Source organism: Fulmarus glacialis, unplaced genomic scaffold, assembly GCF_000690835.1.
Source record: "Fulmarus glacialis isolate BGI_N327 unplaced genomic scaffold, ASM69083v1 scaffold33149, whole genome shotgun sequence".
NCBI classification, from domain to species: Eukaryota; Metazoa; Chordata; class Aves; order Procellariiformes; family Procellariidae; genus Fulmarus; species Fulmarus glacialis.
In genome coordinates this window covers 64,554-85,354 of record NW_009233140.1, presented here as the reverse complement: position 1 = coordinate 85,354, position 20,801 = coordinate 64,554, and the positions used below count along the sequence as shown (strand labels likewise).

Sequence of the window (20,801 nt, the reverse complement as noted above, 5' to 3'; positions counted from 1 at the left end):
TGACTGTTCTTTTTTCATGTCAGCTGTTGTGCTTTAATTACTCATTTGTTTATATATTTTTCAAATAAAATATGAAAGCAGAAGATTAGCTTGTCAGGACTTTACTGGCACCTTACAAGGCTTTCCAAGGACGTGGGAGAAACTAGCTATTAAAATGGAAGAAAAAAAATGGCCTTTAATTGCTGCCCTTAGAAATTCAGGAGTCGGGAGGATGACAGTAACTCAGCACACTGCCGGAGAGGGATGGATTTCGCCAGTAGGTGCCAGTGCAATTATGGGAAATGTGTCTTCTGGGGGTGTCTGGGAGGGAGGTGTTCATAAAGCTTGAGGGATGACTCAGAACTACATAAATCCGGGGGTAGGTTCTTCAGCAAAAATGCAGTTGTGCAAATGCTTAAAGTAGTGATACAAAGCTCTTCTGATTGACCCGTGGCTGCTGGAAGCTTTTCAGACTGGCGTACCTGGTACCTTTATTGTTTTTTTCCCCTGCAAATTGCAGACATTTGAGTAGAGGTGCATACTCAAAGCTGCTTAATAGCAAAGTAAACCCAATTGAAAACAGGCTTTTCACAGTCCTGTTAGAAGTAGTCAACAGATCCTAGGAACTAGGCGGCCACAGGCCGAAAACTTTCTTGGTGACTCATGAGTGGTGTATTGCACTCAAAACCCTTGAAAATTCTCTTCATGATCACAGGAAATTAAGTTAAAACTAAAAACAACAGAAAAGGCAAAGCATAGCATTGCTCGGGGAGTGTTATGTCTTCATCGTTGTTGTTCTTGGCCCATGGACGATAGAGTATGTGATCGCTGCTCTATAAGCTTTCAGATTGAGAAACTCATTAACAATGTAAATGTAGCTTTGCCTTGCAGTGTATCTCGATCCAAGTTTCAAGTAGGGCTGTAGCCCTGGGCTTTAGCGTGGTCATGGTTTAATTCATAAAAAGTTTGGTCCTTGGAACATAAAATGGGAAAGCTGTATCAGCTGGCGCTGGCTCAAGGCATCTCAGCAATGGAAACAAGGCAGATAAAGAGTCAAGCCAGGCTTCTATAATGGTAAGGTGAGAAACAGAAGAGCAGAGGCAGTACCCTTAAGGAGTCAAGTGCCACTAGCGGGAATGGGTGGAGCAGAGCCATCAAATGCCATAGGGACCACGTGTGGATCTCACTCCAGCATCCCAATCTCTTCCCCAAGAACAGGTACCAGCGACAGCCAGCAGCTGGCCTTTCCAGCAGTCTGCTGTAGGCAGCAAGGCTGCAGGCTTTCTGCTGCCCCCAGCACTCATGTCCTTTTTTGCCCCAGCCAGTGGCTCTTGTTGGTGGCCAGGGGCTCTTCTGGCAGCTGCAAGTTACTACGGTGCAGGCAGGATCAGCTCTCTGTAGCAGTAGAGAAGCAGAGTTAAGTGACACCATCTACTGTCAGTGATCCCAAAGGTGCTAAATTAGTCTCTTGGCCAAACTGTGTCATGGTGACATAGAGGAAAAAGAAGAGATGCATATTCAGGCCTATACAAAGAAAGGAATCTACGACACGTTCACTGTCAAAGTAGGTGGATGTCTAAGGCTGCAGCATCCAGTATTTTCTCAGCTGTTGCCTCAGAGAACATATTTACAAAAATTGGTTGATTTGATTTGAATCCTATGATTTTGTTTTGCAAGCTTTCAGGTGGCTTATGATGTTATAAAAATGTGAGAAGGGACACATTATATTGAAGAGGAAAAAAAACCCAAACATCTGGTACCCTGCATTTTGCACAGATTTTTTTTCCCCTTTAGATAGTTTTAAGTAGAAGAAAACATCTTTTAGCCAGGGATTTTTTTTTTTTTAAATATTAAACTAACTTAAAGTTTTTGTCAACTGAGAGAAAGAGGTGCTTTCAGAAGGAATTCACCTCACTGTATAACAAGGGTCTGGGATAGGTGAGATTAATTTTCTTCTGAAACTGGCTGCTTTGCACCGTCAGTTACAAAAAGACTCAAGGGTGAATAGATTTTAGATGTGCAAAACTAGATAAGAGTGATGCTATCTTTTGTCCATTCCAAAATACAGTTAGATTAATCAAATTATCAGGTGCTAATCTAAACCAATAAATGTCAACCCCCTCTTTAACTGCAGAGATTAATAGTTGAGAAGAATAGTCAAGTATGACCAGTGGTTTTTGGTGCCTTGATTTGGGGTGCCAATTTGTGTTGACTTAAAGGAACCTGCTTTTCAGAGGGTGTTCTTCCCTCTGAAGAACGAGTGGTATGACGGTATCCCAGATTTGGCTCCCAAAAACTGCAGGCCATCGATAGTACAAGTTGATTTGGAAAGTCTGTTCCTGCATTGTGCAGTGTACAGAAGTCTTCACAGCTGCATTGCCCGAAGCAAACAGATGGTTTCACCTGCAAGGTTTTATCTCATGTAAAATTCATGTTTGTTTAGGGTTTATTGTTCTGGGTGCTGCTTAGCGTGGTTATTAGAGCAATAACAACCTCAAGCAAACACACTGGAAAAGTCGTCCTTATCCAAATGGTTTGAGGAAAGCGTCTTGTCTTGGAGTGCAGAAAGAGTTAACTGAAAGATCAAAGCTACGAAGTCTGCCGGAAACATGAAAACCCAATGGTGTGAGACACCATAAAAGGGTTAAAAACGATGATGTAAATCATGTATGTTGGTTAAAATGCTGTGAAAGCGCAGACAGAACCTGGAGGTATAATAAATAATCTTTGAATACCTGAGAGCCTTGTGGCCTCTCTGTCATTAATCAGAAACCACAGACTGAGGGATTGGCTGGCAAAACATTAATCATTAAGCAATTAATTCCAGCCGTGAAATCAAAACTTTGTGATTTCCTGAGTACGTGGGATTGAAGGAGGCACGGCATGTTTTTGCTTTTTCACCATAAAGGAAATAAAGAAGTACTGAGGAGATCACGCATTCATCATTCGGAAGGGGTAGCAAATCTCCTTTATTATCCAGTTCTTCCCTTCCTTTTTGCTTATATGAAACAGGAAGAGGGAAAACCACCCTGGGTTTTCCTAGGAAGCAGTAATGAGCCTCTTGAGCTTAAACCTTTCTAGATGTGTGACACTAACAAAAAGGGGCTTTATTTCATGTGTCTTTTATGTTCCTCCAGTTCTCCATAAAAGCATTCTACAGATACCTTTTTATTCTTCTCAGCAGCATCACCAGCCGTAACAGTTGTCTTGTGAGACTCAGGACATCTGTCTTCTTTCTCTTTTCCTTGAATCCCAGTTCCTAATCATTTACCGATTACTTTAGGATCTTAGCTTTCCTTGCTTTTAGTATTTATAGTTATGGAGAAACGTAAAAATGCAAATATTAAAAGCTAAATAATCCAAACACAAGGAAAGTGGAGTTGAAAATAATGTACGTAACTGATTTTGATTTTCTGCATGTCATTTCATTTTACAGATACTTTAATTAGTTCAAGGGACCTAGATTGTATTTTTTTCATATTAGGGGTTGGAAATGCTGCTAGAACTGCCAAGTGTATTTTTAAATCTGAAACATACACATAAAGAAGAATCTTAGTCATGTTTTTCTCACCATTACTGGCTGGAAACCCAGCTCCTCAAGGGCTATGAGCACAACTTTACACTCAACTTCAAGAGACCACTTTTCTGTAAAGTACTGTTGGATGGATGGTGAGGTGTGATTAGAAGCTGCCTAAATAGCGACTGGGCCTAGATAATTTGCCTGGTGCCGTGTGAGAAGTTTGTGACAGAAACCAACTGTGGTTCTTTGGCTGGTACCTGACGCCTGGCCATCTGCCTCACCAAGCTGACGGCATAAATACTGGGGGAGCAACTGCGGGAGCTGTTACCTCAGATCAGCCTGGTCAGTGATTGCAGAAGGCAGAGGACCTTGTTGCTGGCTTCTGAAGGATTGTTCACAAGCTTGAGACACCATTTATTTTAAATACAGTCATTTTCATAGCAGTATTCAAATGCCACCTTCTCCTTGCATAAAATGTGTGGAAATATCTAGCCACGAGACATGCAAGGAAAACTTTCAGCAAAATAGATGTCACAATTAGCGCAATGTACCCTTTCAGCTATGAAGACAAGTCATCACAGCCAAGGGTTTTACAGAAATGAGTATGCTGCCTTTACTTTGTGTGGCAATAACATACTTTTACATGCAGTGGTTTCCTTTCATCAGGCGACATCTTAGAGTTCGTGCAGACAATCCATAACGTTTATCTCATCCTCTGCTCAGAGGCAGTGTATATATTAATATGTTAATTAGTTAAAAGATTACCATCCTCTTTAGAGATACAGTTCCTGCCATAGGTGTAACAAAAACCCAAAGGTTAAAATAAGTATATTTGGTATGAAAAGTTTTGAGAACTTGTTCAACTGGGCAGAAGACAATATATACTGAGAAACAGAATGTTTTGTACTTGTCCGTTATGTCAGTCTCGTTACAGAGAGCCAATTGCAACAGTCCCTAGCTAAGCAAAACACTTCTTGAGAGCAGAATCTGTCCGGCACAGATGGCCTGAATTCATGCATTGCCACTGAGATTCTAACTGTGATTATTCTTCATTTCCTCCTTCTTCCCTCGACTGGTGAATTAGTCTCGTTTGAGGAGACAGGATGTCGGCTTGAAAAGCCACCTGGATCAGCTAGACCAGCGAATAAGTGAGCTGAAATTGGACGTCAGTAAGACCTCCAGTGAATACTTGGATAGTGACAGCCGGCCCAGCTCAGGTAATGTGCACTTAGTCATTTATTCCCAGGGGTGTGGTGCTAGGAGAACTGGAGGGTGTCAACTGCTGAGCAAAATTGTCTGTATTGTTTGGTCAGAAATAGTGCCCCATGGCTGAGGTGGAGAGTAGTCATCTGGCACAGAGCACACTCACAGAGCTGGTGGGAATTTTCCTGCAAAGTTGATTTAGTTGGAAAGTGCTTATTCACTCAAACAGTATTTTTTCTGGATTTTTTTTTTAATTCTAAAATGGACATTTTAGCCACAAATGGAAGGAGGAGGAGACAGATTTATTAATTAATTACCTTGTCCAGTGCAGAATGACCATTGGCTAAGTGGCTAGAGTACTTACTAGAAGTGAAGACGACCAACATCCATGTCAATGCTCTGCTTCAATCCAAGAAGGGTCCTGAACCTCACTAAGGCTTTAAAGATCACTACCACTGCAGTGCTCTGGCCAAATGAATGTTTGATCATTTATATAAAAATCAAACAGCTGTATTAAAAGACTGGGAAAAAAACACCCCAACAGTTTGCTGGCTAAAGCTCTCATGGACAGAAAGAGATTGAGTTTCAGGTTTCTGGTCTGATTCACAGAGCACGCTGTACTGCAAACTTTTATAGCTAGGATGTCTGTTAAAACCAGTTTCTGTTATCTAGTCTGGGACAACGGGAATACTTCTTTTTAATCAGAATTTTGAAAAGCCTTAAGTCTTCAGTGAGACAAGGAAAGAATTTTTTTATTTTACAGCATATGGATTTGCAGCCTGGTACTTAGAGTGGGTATAAAAAGTGCAAGTTTCTGTTGAGTGTTTAAGTTCAGGAGTTGTGCGCTTAGGCACATACATACAGTTCAAAAGGAAAGAGCTTCCTTTTCTGTTTGCTTTATATAGAGAAGAATAATAAAAATTCCTATCTTGAATTTATACAGAGCCTTTTTTAATTCCGTAATTAATTGGCAATGATTGCAAGACCTGAGGAGGAAGGATAGCCTCCATTCTCTGCCCTAAGACATTCCAGCTATCATAGACTTGGCAGCTCTGATCGCAGGCTGGTTTTACTCTATTTTCCCATCCAAGCTGTGCTTGTGTGCACCTAGCACAAGTTACAACAGCATAAGACAGCCCTATTTTACACCAGTTGCATAATAGTCCCCAAAGATTTTCTCCAGTGAAGAACTGGGAGTGATGGTGCTGCACTTCACCCTATCCCACCTTCAGAACTAAGCATGCATGTGCATGCCAAGCTGGCTCAGGGCCTAAGTAAATATGCAGAAGCCCAATAAAAGGTGGTTGAATTAGAGTATACCTCTGCTAAAGTTACCCAAATAAATGATCATAAATTTAAGCCTGTGGCACATAGCATACGAAGATTTATTTTATTCTCTGCACTTTCTTCTACAGAGCATGTTTAGTTGCTGTAAATAAGAAATATCTTCCTATTTATTTTAACTCTGCAGGCTTCTATGACCTGAGCGACGGTGGTTCTTGCTCACTCTCCAATTCCTGTACCTCTGTGTACAGCGAGTCCATCTCCTCCTCCCACACCAGTCTCTTGCCCGGCTCTCAACACCCTAAAGCAAGGCTCAGTGTGTTTGATTACCGACCCAAGTCTGCAGATGAAACTACTGTGCACACCACCAGCTTCCAAGAGCAGGGAACATATGTCAGTGATGGATGTCGGATTGCAGCTAGCACAGACATTTCTGGGACTCCTGCCAGGTCCCGACCGAGGCCAGTTTCCACAGGTAATCGACTGCAGAACTGGATGCTCATTCAAGAGAAGGTTATTACTTTTAGGACCTAATATGCAAGTGTGTAATAAATATATAGCACTCATTTTCAATACACAAAGTGAGAATTAATTGAAACCACAGAGCCAAACCGTTTACTCTCCAACTTTCGCTTGTCTCCATACTCAGATACTTTTAAACAATAACAAATACGAGGACGTATGCATTTAGAAATGGGAAGATATTTAGGTGCATGAGATAAAATTGTAATGAATGTTGAGATTTTTTTTTTTTAATTTACCTGCTTGTGAAATCAGAAAAATTGCAGTATTTGAAATACCTTCTGTGAAGGTACAGGGATGTATGAAAAATATAAGGTGAATTCAGAATTAGAGGTGCTGCATTTTACTGAGAAAGATTTTACAGAAATCTAAGGAGAGACACTTCCAGACTTAGTGCTTGTTTTCTCAATCTGTTGTAAAATGAGTATGATAATCCTTATATATACACCTTACCCTATTTATTCAAATTCGTGTGGACTCAAACAATACTCCTTTTCATAATTTATTATGTACAGTTAGGGATAAGACACCAAAGGTTGATTGACTATCTAGGAACCAATCATGAGCCTAATAGTGGATCAACCATGAATTTGCATCATACCTTTAGACAAAATGGACAAGTCCATTAATATGCCAAATCTCTTGTTTACCCATCTGTGAAGTGACATCATATCACTTCTTATTTTGGGTCCTTCCATGGCCTCAGAGCAGCCTTGTGTTAGCGCAGTTCATATGGTGACCCAGCTAGATGTGTGACAGTTCCATTACAGAAACAGGGAAGCCATTGGGAACATCATTTCAAGTACCGTGTCACTCTGGAGTCATTCCCACAGCTTCTTGACCTGAGCTAGCTCACCTCTGGCTTGCTTGGAGCAGAAGCAAAGACCACCTGTTCTGTACCTATCTGCGCAGACACACCTGAAGCGGTGGTGGTAAATTATAGCATAAAAGCAAAGACTTCTCAAGGCTTCTCAGAGGCTGGGGATGGAGCTGAGCTTGAAGATCCATGGTTTCCATGTTAAGATTACAGACTTCTTGTTCTATCAGAAACTTTCCTGCCTTGCAACATTTTGCTAAAGACCCCAGGGGCTTTATGATTTTTTGGGTATGGAGATAGACTAGTAGAAAAAGGGATAGCTGGTGTTTAAATAGGGGTGCAGGAGTGAGGCTACAGACCTCCTTCAGCCCTCCTTCCTTTTTCCACCACCACATCCCTTCTTTCTGCCTCTTACTTCCTTCAGTGTGAGAAACGTAAGTAGTGGGGTAGTTGTGGGTGTAGTCTTGAAACAATTCTCGCAAAGTTGACCACATTGCAGAAAGTGAGGCAAGATGTTATTTCAGAAAAGCATCATTTGGAGAGGGGAAGAAATTTCTCCTTTTCCTCTCCTTTTACAGAAATCTAAGGAGAGACACTTCCAGACTTAGTGCTTGTTTTCTCAATCTGTTGTAAAATGAGTATGATAATCCTTATATATACCTTACCACAGGTACAAACCTGCAGGTACAAACGGATTGCCTTTTCTTTCAATGGCAAGCGGAAAGCTTGCTGAGACATCACAAGCACAGCATTCTTTTTTGGTTTGTTTGCACAAGAGAGCACCACTACACACTGCCAACAATTTCCTAATGAATTTTCATTATAAAAATATGTTGTTTGAGAAATCATCATCCTAACCTTTGCTGTAGCAGGTCTGTAAGTGCCTTAGGTAGGACACTGCAGACAACGCCAAATTTTGAAGTCTTTCAAAAGCTTCCTGGCACAGGACAGAAATAGTCACTGTAAGTGAAATATGTGGTTGGATTTGATGGTTGGGTTTCCTGGTAGCATGAAGCAGCCAGGAAATCAGTTAGCTGAAGATTTGCTGGCACTGAAGTCTGCACTGCTGTGCAGAGAAATCCAAGCTAACTGCAGGTGGTTCCAGTACTCCTGGTGCCAGAGGTAACACAGCACCATAGCACTCTATCGGATGACTTGTCTGGATGGAATAGTCTTGCTTCACACAAGAACACAGCCTGTCCTCTCAGCACACAGGAGATGCTCCTGAGAGGAAGGTGCAGCAGTCAAGTGTAACTTACAGCAACCTTGACAGTGCTCCAAAATTTAAGAGATCTGAATTGGTGGCCATAAATGCCATCTTCAGAGACTGAGCCTCCCATCTGCCTTAGATGTAGTTACCCTTAGATTTTTTTTCTCTGTCAAAGTAACGGTTCTTTAGTCCATTCTTCTACATCCTTAAGGTTGACTTTTAAAAACCCCAGATTTTTCTGCCTTTTAATAAAACCCCTGAATATTTCTGTCTGGAATTGAATACTCTGAGAAGTTACTTACTTCAGAAAGGCGTGAGACTGGTAATGTTGTTATCAAATGAAATGAGAGATCCAGTTAGGAGGTTTCATTGGATTTGGGGTTAAGGAAAAGTAGAACCACGTCACTCTCTGGCCTATGGGACATGCGAGTCTTAATGGCTGTCCCATGTGCGTTGAGTGCTTCTGTTTACTAATGCCTTACTAAAGCAAAATGCAAAAGAATAAACAACTACAGCTTCCAGCATTTAAGAGGTTAAGAAACACTATAACCTACTGTCTGCTTAAGTCCTCTTGAAGCAGCTGGTTGAGTACTACAGATTTTTCCAAGACACGTGATATAAAAGGGTTGGAGGAAAAGCTGGAATTTAAATGTAACCACTTTAAAAAAAAATACCATTGACGGCATGCTGGAAATTTCAGGAATTTCTGAGTTATTGTCATATATCCAGAGGAAGTCTTTATCCTGTCGGGGGGGGAAAGTGTTCAAAAACTATATCTGTTGTCTCGGATAATTTTACATGACATTCAGCTTCAGGCTTTCTGGTTGTTGGATTCACTTTTTATCTCTGCTAAGAAATAAAAATAATCCCTTGTTTTTGTTTAGTTGGTTAGTCTGTGACATTCTAGAACATTTTTATATGTGCACAGATTTACTTTCATCCAAGTAGCACAGTTTAAATTTGCTGCAAAGGCATGAGTTTTATTACTGGCATTAAAAGGCATTCTAATCTCCATTATGCTCAGGTGAATAAAAGCCTTAAAGTAAATCAGTGGTCTTGGAGGACTGAAACTATTTTCTTCATTCATGCTACTGATTTTAGTAAAAGCTAGCACATCCCTCTGAAATAGCACTTTTAGCATAAGCCAGATTGAATGTAATTGTCTGTGATTTAATCAGGTTATTTATTTTCATCCACTGTGTAGGTGACTTGGAAAGACTCATTCCAGCAGACCCTAGATTTCAGAAAGAGACAGATCCCAAATCCATGCCTCTGTGCCATGCCGGAGACAAGCACTTGCTCAGCGTGGACCCCAAATTCCAGAATGACTTGGTCTCCAAGAATGGCATTGATGTGTATCCTTACCCAAGCCCCCTTCATGCGGTGGCTTTACAAAGTCCCCTTTTCTCCCTGGTGGGGGCATCCCCAGAAGCAGATCCCCAGGCTCCTCCCAGCAAACCCATGCCTAGTGCGACAGGTCCCAGCTTGATTAGGACTAGCCCAACCACTGAGGCCAAGCCAGGGGGTTACATCAATAAATTACTGCAGCTGACGAGATGCAAAGGGAACAATCGGGCTGATGCCAGTGAGTGGGTTTCAACAAAGAGCCAGCCAGCCACAATGCACCAGAGACTCATTATAACCCCCAGCGCCGGTGGAGTGAAAATTAACAGCAGCAGTAGCCAGCTGGAAAAACAAGCGAGTTCTCTGGAAAGTAACAAAGCTGAAGGGAAGCTGCAGAGAGAGGTGCCAGAGGGGGAATGTGCCAAGCAGCAGGAGACCATGCGCTGTGTGACTGAAGAACAGCCATCCGCTCGGCCTGACACAGAGCCATCAGCTGTGAATAGTTGTTACCCTGCCAAGTCAGCAGCCAGGGGCTCTCCTCTGGCAGAAGCATCGGACAGCAGTGTGGAGCGCAGTTCACCCTGCTCGCAGCTGTGCCAGGAGGACTCCAGCCCGGGCACCTGGAAGGCTAAAGCCATCCCACCCAGAAAGCTGCCCCTCAAAAGGTGTGGCAATGCCAAATTGGCGAACGCCGGGTGTCATGAGCGAGTGGCACGGAGTGACTTCGTTCATGCTCACTTCGTCCCTGCAGAATCCCACCAAGTCCGGGTCAAGTTTGCCAGCTCCAAAACAAAGGCAGTGAAGATAAAGAGGAGGAACAGTGAAAAGGTACTACGGCCTGGGAAGCAAGCCTTTTGCATGGAGAAGGCGAGAGGGTCCCATGGGGCTGCCAGGCTGCCTGCTGAGTGGAATCAGCCCGAAAGACCACACGGAGCAAAGAGCCTGGTGCGGAGACCTTCGTATTCTGGTGATGTGACTGGCAGGTCGTGCTCGGAGTCTAGCCTGTTCCCCGTGCAGGTCGGGCTCCCCAGCGTGCCATCCAGGCCAGAGCTCTACAGAGCCTCTGCCAATGCACTGTATTCCCTCGAAGCAGCCTGCGTAGACACAGCCAACAAGAAGAAGCAGCGCAAGTGGCAGTCCACAGTGGAGATCTCCACCAAGGCCCAGCTGACCAGCCTCTCTAGTAGCTTTGGCCTGGGAGCGCCAAGGCAGCCAGCAAGGAGAGCTGGTGTCCTGCGCACCGTCAGTGTGAGGGCTCGCTCCAAGAGTCAGCGCCACGGAGCTTACGCCAAAAGCGAGTCGGACCACTCCGAGTACTCTGCAGAGTGCGCTTCCCTCTTTCACTCCACCATCGCAGAGACCAGCGAAGGGGAGGTCAGCGATTTCACGACGAACCGTTTCGGGGACAGTGAGTCCAGTGAAAGCGATTCGGGTGGCAGCAGTAACAGTAGCAGCCTTGCCCTTGACTACGACGAGGGGGATGAAAGTGAGCTGATTTGGCCTGAAGGTTCGGTCAGGCAATCGGGGACTGTCCAGGCCTCTTCGAAGCCTCTTCCCCCAGTGCCCAAAATCTGTCGCATCAAAGCTTCAAAGGCACTAAAGAAGAAGATTAGGAGGTTCCAACCTGCCTCTCTGAAGGTCATGACCATGGTTTAAGGGAGAGCAAGCATCTGTTTCTTACGGTGAGACATCCCGCTGGCTCTCACTTGCAAAACAAGAGAACCCATGTGCAGAGAAAAGGACTTGCTTAAACGAACTGTGAATAACCCCTGAATCAACACAAGGGATCTTGTTTGTTAATGCCTGGACATAAATGTCACTGTATCTAATTTCCTCTTTTGCCATTTATTCTGTAAATATGGATCTGTGTATATTGTGTGATGCCTTTTTTTACTATGCAGAAGGGTCACCATGCTGAAAATGAAAACAACCTCTGCCATAAGATTTTACAGGCAGGCTTTTGATGGTTTGTTGACCATATGCACCCACAGAGTCAGTCCCAGACAAAAAGGCTTCCTAAGAAGAGGGGCACTTCCCAACTGGATATTTCGTAGCATCCCTCCGTCTTGTGAGGAATTCTTTGCAGTCTGAAGTCTGCATTGACCATCCAGCTGTCACTGTGCTCATATGGAAAAGCTCTCAGTGCTCTCCATAGTTTTACTTTCTTTCAGATCACCATCCCATGCTTTCTCCCAAACATAAGGAGGACGAGTCTGTTCTTCCGTAAAAACATACTATGTTTAATCAAGAAGGCAAATGTATTTGTGAAAGAGAACAAGATTTCAGTTTGTTTCCTGTTTTCAAAACTGAGACTATAGGGTTTTTTTTTTCAAACCCCTTCTTTATGATGTTCCATGTTATTGTTCATTTGTTGAATGGGTGAAAGAGCATGAGGGCTCAGTGCCACAGTGTGTGAATAGCTGGGACTGAGATTATAGCTTTGCCCCTGAAATTGCAAACTCAATAAATACTATTTAATGTACTTCCAAAAATTGTGCTTGTCTACTTTGATGTCTAAAGAAAATTATTCTGATCTCTAACATCGCGTCAGGAATGCAGAGGAGCTTTCTTTGGTGAAACAGATCTGTGTTTTCATGATAGCTGTGCAGAGGGGTTCTTTTTTATTTTTCAGAGGGTTGCTGTAGCTCAGTCCAGGCTGAACCAGGGTCCTTTCAGCCTCTACCTCAGGAAACCTGCTTTAGCACCTGCTTCTAAATGAGTGAATTTAAAAACAGTATTTGTATTGAGGACAGAGTAGTGTTTAACTGACTCAATTAATTGATGCAGTTTTGTCACAAGACACTCTTAATTTAAAACACGATTTATGTATACATAATGTATTTTGAATGCATTTGAGGGCACCTGTGTGAAGCTTTAAATCGGTTGCTAAACTGATGAAGTGATTTTTTTGTGTTCAGACAAGCAGTCCTAATTCTTTCCTCTGAGCACAGCAATCTGGAAGCTGAGCTGAAGTTCACCCTGTGTTTACCAAAGAGCAGGTTTTATCCTCCTACCCTGTTTCTGCCCAATCTGAATACATTCCTGGCCTGGGAGATGTAGGCATTACCTCATTCAGCCGAGTGTACTGGGTCTGAAACAAAAGGCAAGTGCTTTGCAGAAACTGTGGGTAAAAGACTGCTTGTTTACTCCAAGGATTCATTAGCAAACAGAAGCATTGAAAGACTAAACTTCTAGGCAGTGCCTTCTATTCTTTGGAAGCTATGTTATGTTTTTAAGCCACTCTATTTTCAAATCATTTTTTGAAAATGAGTCAGAGAAAAGTAAAAGTTACGTAGTAAGTCATTTAATTCAAGTATTCGAGCTAGTGCATAACACCATTCTTACTGCAACTAGGAAAAGATTACATTTTAGTCAGTGGAATATGTTTAAGCATTTTTTCATGGTCCCAAGAGTATTGGACGTAATCACTCCTGTAGGATTAATGGGAGAATTTCACAGGTCTGGTGGTGGTTTCTTGTTCAGCATGTCTAGCAGCAGAACAAACAAAATAGTGATTTATGCCATGTTGACTTTCTACACCACAAAAGGATTCTTTTTCCTGTGTACACAAAAGGTTTGGTTTGGGGGAGTGTGTCAAAAGTTACGTATGAACCTTTAATCCATGGATTTTCTGTATTGGGGTGGGGTTTATTGGTTAGATGGGAATTTTGAGAGTGGTTTTTTCGTGGGGGAGGAAATTGTTCCTAACTAGAAAATTGCTGTGGGTAGGAGCATTCTGAAACCTGGTAAAAACCGCCACCCAGTAGCTCCCTGCCTTTTTATCAGAGTAAGCTCAAACAGTAAGTTTGTGGTCCCACAACACAGTAAATCCCGCTTTAGGGCTGTTAATACTCCGTCAGAAATGTTGCCAGACACATGATGAAAGTGCTGATCCAGAATGAACTCACACTGCCAATTCAAATAAAGAAAAATGATGACTTAATTTTGTACTGACAGGTTTTATGCCAGATGAGGTATCACTGCCTCTACAGCTCACACTTTTCTGCCAGGTCAGATAACATCTTTCCTCCCAGAGCCAGCGTAAAGCCAACATAAAAGCATAAAGCTGGCATAAACATCATCATCCCATGCCTTGGCTAATTTGACAGAAAAATGATTATGTGCCCACACTTGATCCAGGGGAAACCTGTGGTGCTGGAGAACCCCAGCAATGCAGAGAACCTGCTGTTAAGGGTTGAGTTATCACCCTTGTATGTGCAGTGATGCTACCGAGCTGTGACTTTCTGGGGAGGGCAGAACGGGCGGTGCCACCCCTCCTTACTCCAGGACATTGGACCTTCTCCCTGTCACTGCCCTTCAGAAACGCTGCTTTCCTCTGCTGGAGCAGAAACTCCATTGGGATCAGAGCTCTGGAGGGAAGAAGTAGAACAGTGCAAAGTGCAGGAGACTTGGGTGGCCAATGCTCCAGCTATACTGGCACCAAAAATATGATTGTAGTTCAGTACACTGGTAAAAATTGGTATGTTTTGTTGGCATGTACACTGAGAATTTTGATAACAACTGGGTATGAGTGTGACGCCTGTTGGTGCTCTGTCCATCGGAGACTAGCCCTGCTGACAGCACTCAGGAATACCTGCCTCCTAAACAAGCAGATCTGAAACATACTTAAAATCAACAAATATCAAGAAATACTTTGATGCACTATTCTTTTATATGTATATACTAAACATCATAAAAACAGCTTTCAGCTCCATATGAAGTCTCATAGTGAGAATCAGGGATCCTCAGCTTTACTCATGGTCATGGCAATACAAAATAGCAATATTCACTGTCTATTTCCCCTTCCAGAAGCAATCCACAAAATCTTTTTACCTTGCAGCGTCTTGTACTATAAAGGCCTAAGTGAATGCAAAAAATGTCAGTCGGTGATTCAATTAGAAGTCTAGCACCAAACCTGATACACTTCAGGAGTGAGAAGTTTAGCACTTTCACTGTGACTTGATTAGCAAGCGTATAGATCTGACGGCTGTTTCAGAACAGCTTTATGCAGCGTCTCTGTTGCAGGAGCTAACATCTGTCATCATTGCTCGAAGCTCTAGTGAATCAAAATCATCCACTGCTGAAATGTATGCACCAGATCAGCAGTTTCCTTCTGTCAAAGGCAGACATTTACACTTTGGTGTAGGAGCAAATTGCTCCTAAACCACAAAGGAAAGAAAAAAAGCAAAAAAAGAGAGAATAGACAGGGAATTTAGGAAGCGTTAAAAGCAATTTGCAGAATAGATCAGAATTGATGATTTTAAAAACTTCATTAATCCTTTTATTGCTCTAATAATTTTGGAACTGGATAATTACCAGCCGCCTTGGCCTTGACACAATCTTAGATTTTCAAGTCCACATCCAGTAGCCAAACCATGGGATAGAATCAGAGAACTGACGTTTTGTTGGAGACACCATCCTTCAGAGCAGACCATCGTTTGAAGCGACTTCTGGTCAGGCAGGGCACTGGTCAAAAGAAAGGCAGCTGTCATGTGGTAAGTCTCAAAACCAGCTACGGATGATGCTGGTGAACTTGAGTCCGGTGGACGTTTTAAGGCTGTGCTGGAGTCTGTTTTGTATTTGCTTACCCATCCTGGTCCAAAGCTCTGAAGGGGTGAGAGCTGAAGGCGAGAGGTGCTCCAGGAGCAGCTGAAAGGCAGGCGATGGCGGCGGCTCTTTAGGAAACAAGTGGCTGCCCACAGGACGAGGCAGGCAGGCACCGGAAGGCCCTGGCATTTCCAGCCCCAGCAGCCTTTGCTTCTTTATAGCTGCAAGGACTCTAACCCAGCCCCACCGCTGCTCACGCGGCAGTGCTGAGATTTGGATGCTGCACTTGAAATAGTCAGAGGCCACTTGCACCCAAAGCCACAGGCCGTCGCTCCTGAGCTACAGGGCCAGGGAGCGCCCCAGCCCAGAGTCTTCCCAGACTACCAAGTGCAAAATCCCCAGTTAGGCAAAGATTGCTCCAAGGAAGCGTGCAGCAAAACAAAGCGTCTGTGACCACTGTGTCTGACAGCGAACAAGACAACAGCATGCCAGGGAAGGACTGCCCAATTGCTACTCTGAAGCAATAGCAGCAGCTTTCATTTTCAAGCCCCTTTTTGAGCACCCCCCCAACCATCCTGAGACTGAAGGGATGACCCCAGCCGTGCTCAGTGGAAAAGAGTAGCCCAGCTTTTAACTACAGCAGCCCCTCTGCCCTCCACCCCACAGCAAACCCTTTGGCTCCTGCAGAGAGCTGTAATACCTATTGCTCCCTAACCATGAACTCAGCCCTCCTCGCTGAACGTGCTCCCCAGGAAGCTGCCCTGAGACGAGCAGCTTGAATGACCATGTAAAGGAAAGAACATTTGTTAATCTGGAAAACAAGGAGTCCTATGTCTGAAACTTGCCTGTGAGGAATACAAACATACAATGACACCAATACAGCATTTAGGCAGTGTCTCCCATATCTTATATGGATGTGAAGGAGACCTGGGATTCCATCATTAGCTGCTACTCTGTACAGACAGCTCCTGTGATACTTCAGCTACAGGTGAAGAGTGATCAACAGGAACAGGGATCAGCTAAGTTTGTACTTCTCAGGTTTAAAACCATCGCGGTAAGTCTAATTATACTGCAATGCAGAATGTCAGCAGAGTAACAGCTGAAATGAGGAGAAGTCCGGCCACCATCAATTCTATTAATCCCATGTGTTATCATTATAATGAAGCCTGGAGACTATTGTTAGCTAATATTGATTTTTTTCAAGCATTCCAGTGCTTTTCCTTTCTTTTCCCGGATCAGCATTTGTAACTAGGGATGGAGTGCATCAAATTCACCCATGACATAATTCCTAGGAAGTCACTAGAGTTACCCCACAGATTCATTTACCCCCCTCATGCTGTTCTCAAGGTGTCAGCAAGTGGGATGATTGGCATAACAGATGGAAAATAAGGAGGATTTCAGACCTCGCTTTCATTCTTGATTGGGCTGCAGGCTGTGGAAGTAACTGTGTTTATGGCTGATTTGCCTGGGGAGAATCCTGCTGCCATGTCACGTCTCTGTTAGTGGCGGAGCATGGGAGATGGTTAGGGTTATGCAGAGTGATGGCATTTCATGTTTATTGTGATTTTCAAAACACAAATTGAAAGAGTATCAGCAGTCTGGTGATCCTGTAAAGCTACAAACCAAGAGAGGAGAAAGCCCGCAGATCAAATTGACTAGGCAGGGCTGACCAGGCAATGTTGAACCCAAACTGCAGACTTACAAGCCCCAAATGAAGAATCTCAGTTTCATCAGGAGACTTGAGCTGCTGGATGTGCTCAAAAGCTCTGTCAAATCACTCTGGGTGCCTAGTCTTCAGCATCCAAGATAGAGACGCCAGGCTAACAAGTTGCTCTTGTTACGGTTTACTGCAAACCTTTACGCCTACATTTACATGCAATATTTTCTCTCTATTCCTAGTCTCCCAAAAGTGAGTCTAAAAAGCTAAAGGTTCTAATTCACTCAATGCGTTATTACGTTTAAGACTCTACCAAACTCTTCTGCAATTTCCAGGATGGAATGATATGAATACATTGACTCTTGAGGCAACAGGAAGTATCCTTCAGCGGGAATCCAGAAGTGAAACTTGCACCCACACGAAAAGTTGTAGCATCAACAAGAGCTTTAATATTTAACATACAAAAGTTCAAGACTTTGTCTGCACCACTGCAATGCTAAAACACAAATAAAATCTTAAATCTTCTAAGATTATTAGCTCATTCACTAATGAAAGCCAGGAAGTTCAATTATGAAAACAGTCTCTGAGTTTGACCACTACCACTGTCTGGGTATACAGAATTTAGCAGAAAATGCCAGTAGCATGGCTTTTTACACGTTTTTTTCTGTTTTCTACTTAACATTCCCTAAAGAATAAAATCAAAAGAAGAGAAGCAGAAGTTCATTTTCATGCTCTTCATAAGGAGGGTCATCTGACTTGACCCTCCCTTGATGCACTTGGACATGCAAAAGGGCAAGAGCAGAGACAGTGCAGTCAGGACGAAAATTGGTTGCATCTTAAACGTGCAATGCAGAAACCATTTTTTAATCTATTCAATGGCAAGGAAGTAGAAGTTGTTAATGGCTAGGGCATATCCAAAGTCTCCTATGCTGAGATCATTGGAATCAAACATATTCCTTATCTCAGATGCAATTTATGGCAAAAGGCTACGTGAACAGAAAATATTTGCAAAGGGAAGGAGATTTTCCTGATCATATAGTAAGTGTGCTCACTAACTGTGTTGCTCGCCTGCGCGTAACCAAATCAATGCCTCTTGTGTCCCCAATATTGCTATTTCACTACGGCATTAGTGGAAGAACAGGGTGCTTATCAGCTACTCTGTGGCCTCTAATTGCTGAGAATTTCATCTTGGCATAGAACTCTCTATATTCCGTAAGGACTGAGGTTTATGAAGTTATTTCTTGGAATGGAAATTTGCCATACATCTTCATAGCATTAGATGTATATACAGATATTTGGGAAGAGGCAGTTCAGTGGATGGGTGGATGTGATTATGTCCACAGACATTGCTTTGGAAGCAAAGCAGAAAGCTTTGGGACTACACTGTATCTTGTCACTGATTCCGACTATATTTTCCAAAGAAAATAGGTCTCAATACTGGAGAAGTACTGAGAACGAGATGCTGCTGATTAAAATTAGTACTGTTAACATTTCCCTTTTTTGTTTTAATCACACCTACTGAAGTTAACAAGTTTGGGGACGGTTCTATCAAATCTGACTTTGGAGTGGGCTGAATTTCTTGAAAATAATTCTGTGGTGTATTTTGTTAAACCAAGATGTTCAGGGAAGCTTCATATGTGCTTACCTGATTTGCACCTGAATTCGGAATCATCTGAAGATTACTCGTAACTATTCTGCCCCTTTTTCTCCCTCTCGCAAAAAAAGTAGGCATATGTTGCACACGTACAAAGTACCTCTAATAAAATGGGTATGATTGTAGAATGGCTTTTCTAGCTCTTCACGCTACATTTAGATTCTGTGGTTTTGATTATGTTTGCATCCTGGGTCTCCTTTGTTGTCACTGGGGCACTGGCATTGATATAATACTTGTACGCCTACAACCACAGCTTTATAACCAGTATTTATAGAGTGCAGGCTGCTTCTAGGAGGTCAGAGAAAGGTAACTATGAATAGTAAGCCTAATGCCAGCAGGCTTAACTACACTGTACCACAGTATGAACTTTCATTTCAAATTTTTAGGAGCTCACAAATCAAAGAAGGCTGAAAAAACACATATTGTCTCCTAGGTGCCCGAGATGAAGAGGACTTCAGAACAAGGAATCTATAAAGCCAGAAATAGGAAGAATTCCAGGAGAGCTGAGATGAGAAAAAAACTGTATCACAGTCTGATGATAAGTTACTGCAAATCAAGGGGAAAAGCTCTCCACAGATGGTGTTAAATAAGTGCAGAGGACTGAAACAGGCTGCAGGATAGGCAGGGCGAGTGATAAAAAGGGACACTTTAAAGCTCTGTTATTATAGGAGGGTTAATAATTTTCTAGCACTGCGGTTAGTATATAATCACAGCAGCCTCCCACAATAAGTAACATCGGTGTGGTTGTCAGGGAGGCGTGTGTGCTGCGGAAACGCGCCAGGGTTAGAAGCCAAGTATCCCAAATGTGTTTGCATCATCCGCAGCCGAAGGCGCCCTCCCAAGCCCCGCCTGCGGTGCCAGCTGCCCGGGGGTCACCTTCCCGCCAGGCTGCTCCTGCACCCCATCCCCTCCAGCCAGCCTCCCTCACTGCCCCGGCTGCCGTGTCCCATGTCTGCAGCCGGGAACCTTCCTCCAGAGGTATTCCTCTTTTTCTCAGAAGACTCGTCAAGTTATAAAGATTAACCTCAGAGCGTGCAGCGAACTTTTAACAACAAAATGTTTGGCCATCTCTCCACCATCAGCCTGCAGAAATGCACTCTCACGGCTCTTGTTCATTCGTATGTCTCTGGGGTATGCAACTGGGGATACTGAGGGTTAACTGCCCTAGATAGCAAGGGAAGCTACTGCAGAGAAGGATGCAGCCTGCGCTAGAAATCAAAACCAAAGAGGCAACAAACAGACCCTCCACTGCCTTTTTTTTCAGGTGCAGCCAGGCACTTCCATGCAAAACAGACGCCATGCGTGTTGGGTCGCACGTTGGGCCCACGTTAGGCAGGGGTGAATGACCCCACTCACCACACCCTCACTCACCCCACTCAGTGCCCTCACTCACCACATCAGTTCAGCTCCTTGGCACAAGTATACATGATTTTCACCTTTACAAATTAGAGGAAGATCAAGCCCTGTGCTTGGTATGTGCTGAAAGCTCCACAGGCAGCCATGAGATCTAACAGAAATAAAATAATAAAATACTCTATTTTCATACAAACTTTTCTCTATACCATCACCTATAATTAGATAATATAATTACAGAGCTAATTTCTCCCACCTTCCCTTTTACATGATGCTTTCCCTGACCTTTCCAAGATGGCCACCCCAGCCTGCTGAGGTAAGAGCGTGCCCTGTGGAAGCCGGGCTCCACGCCTTTCGGTCTGCGTTTGCCCAACACACGCTGGGAAGCAGAGGCAAGACCTGCAGTTTCCTTTACCACAGCAGACTTTGCTTCCTGAGCTACCTCTGAAGTTATACTGCCTGATTCTCTGATGGAGAGCGCTATTTTTTGCATATTCCAAGACCAATTTGAGTGCAAATTACCCTCAATAAAATTGCGGTTTGTAGCAAAACTCAGTGTGATAATGTCGTTTGCAACAAAGGGCCACTGTTTGTATTTCCCTATGGATTCAGTTCACATCAGCTTTCCAGGTATAAGAAGGCCAAGTCTGTATCCAGACTATAAAGACTATACTATGTATGTAAGTATATACTGTGTATACTGTAAGTATA

At 43.3% G+C, this 20,801-nt stretch overlaps 1 protein-coding gene across 1 annotated transcript; it reads left to right on the top strand.

The window, feature by feature from the left end:
- Positions 1–1,489: 1,489 nt before the first annotated feature.
- Positions 1,490–11,535, top strand: DACT2 (dishevelled-binding antagonist of beta-catenin 2). Its single transcript, XM_009585228.1, has 4 exons — positions 1,490–1,543; positions 4,584–4,716; positions 6,174–6,461; positions 9,740–11,535. The coding sequence occupies exons 1-4, from the start codon at positions 1,490–1,492 to the stop codon at positions 11,533–11,535; spliced, it is 2,271 nt and encodes a 756-aa protein (XP_009583523.1).
- The last annotated feature ends 9,266 nt before the right edge of the window (positions 11,536–20,801 follow it).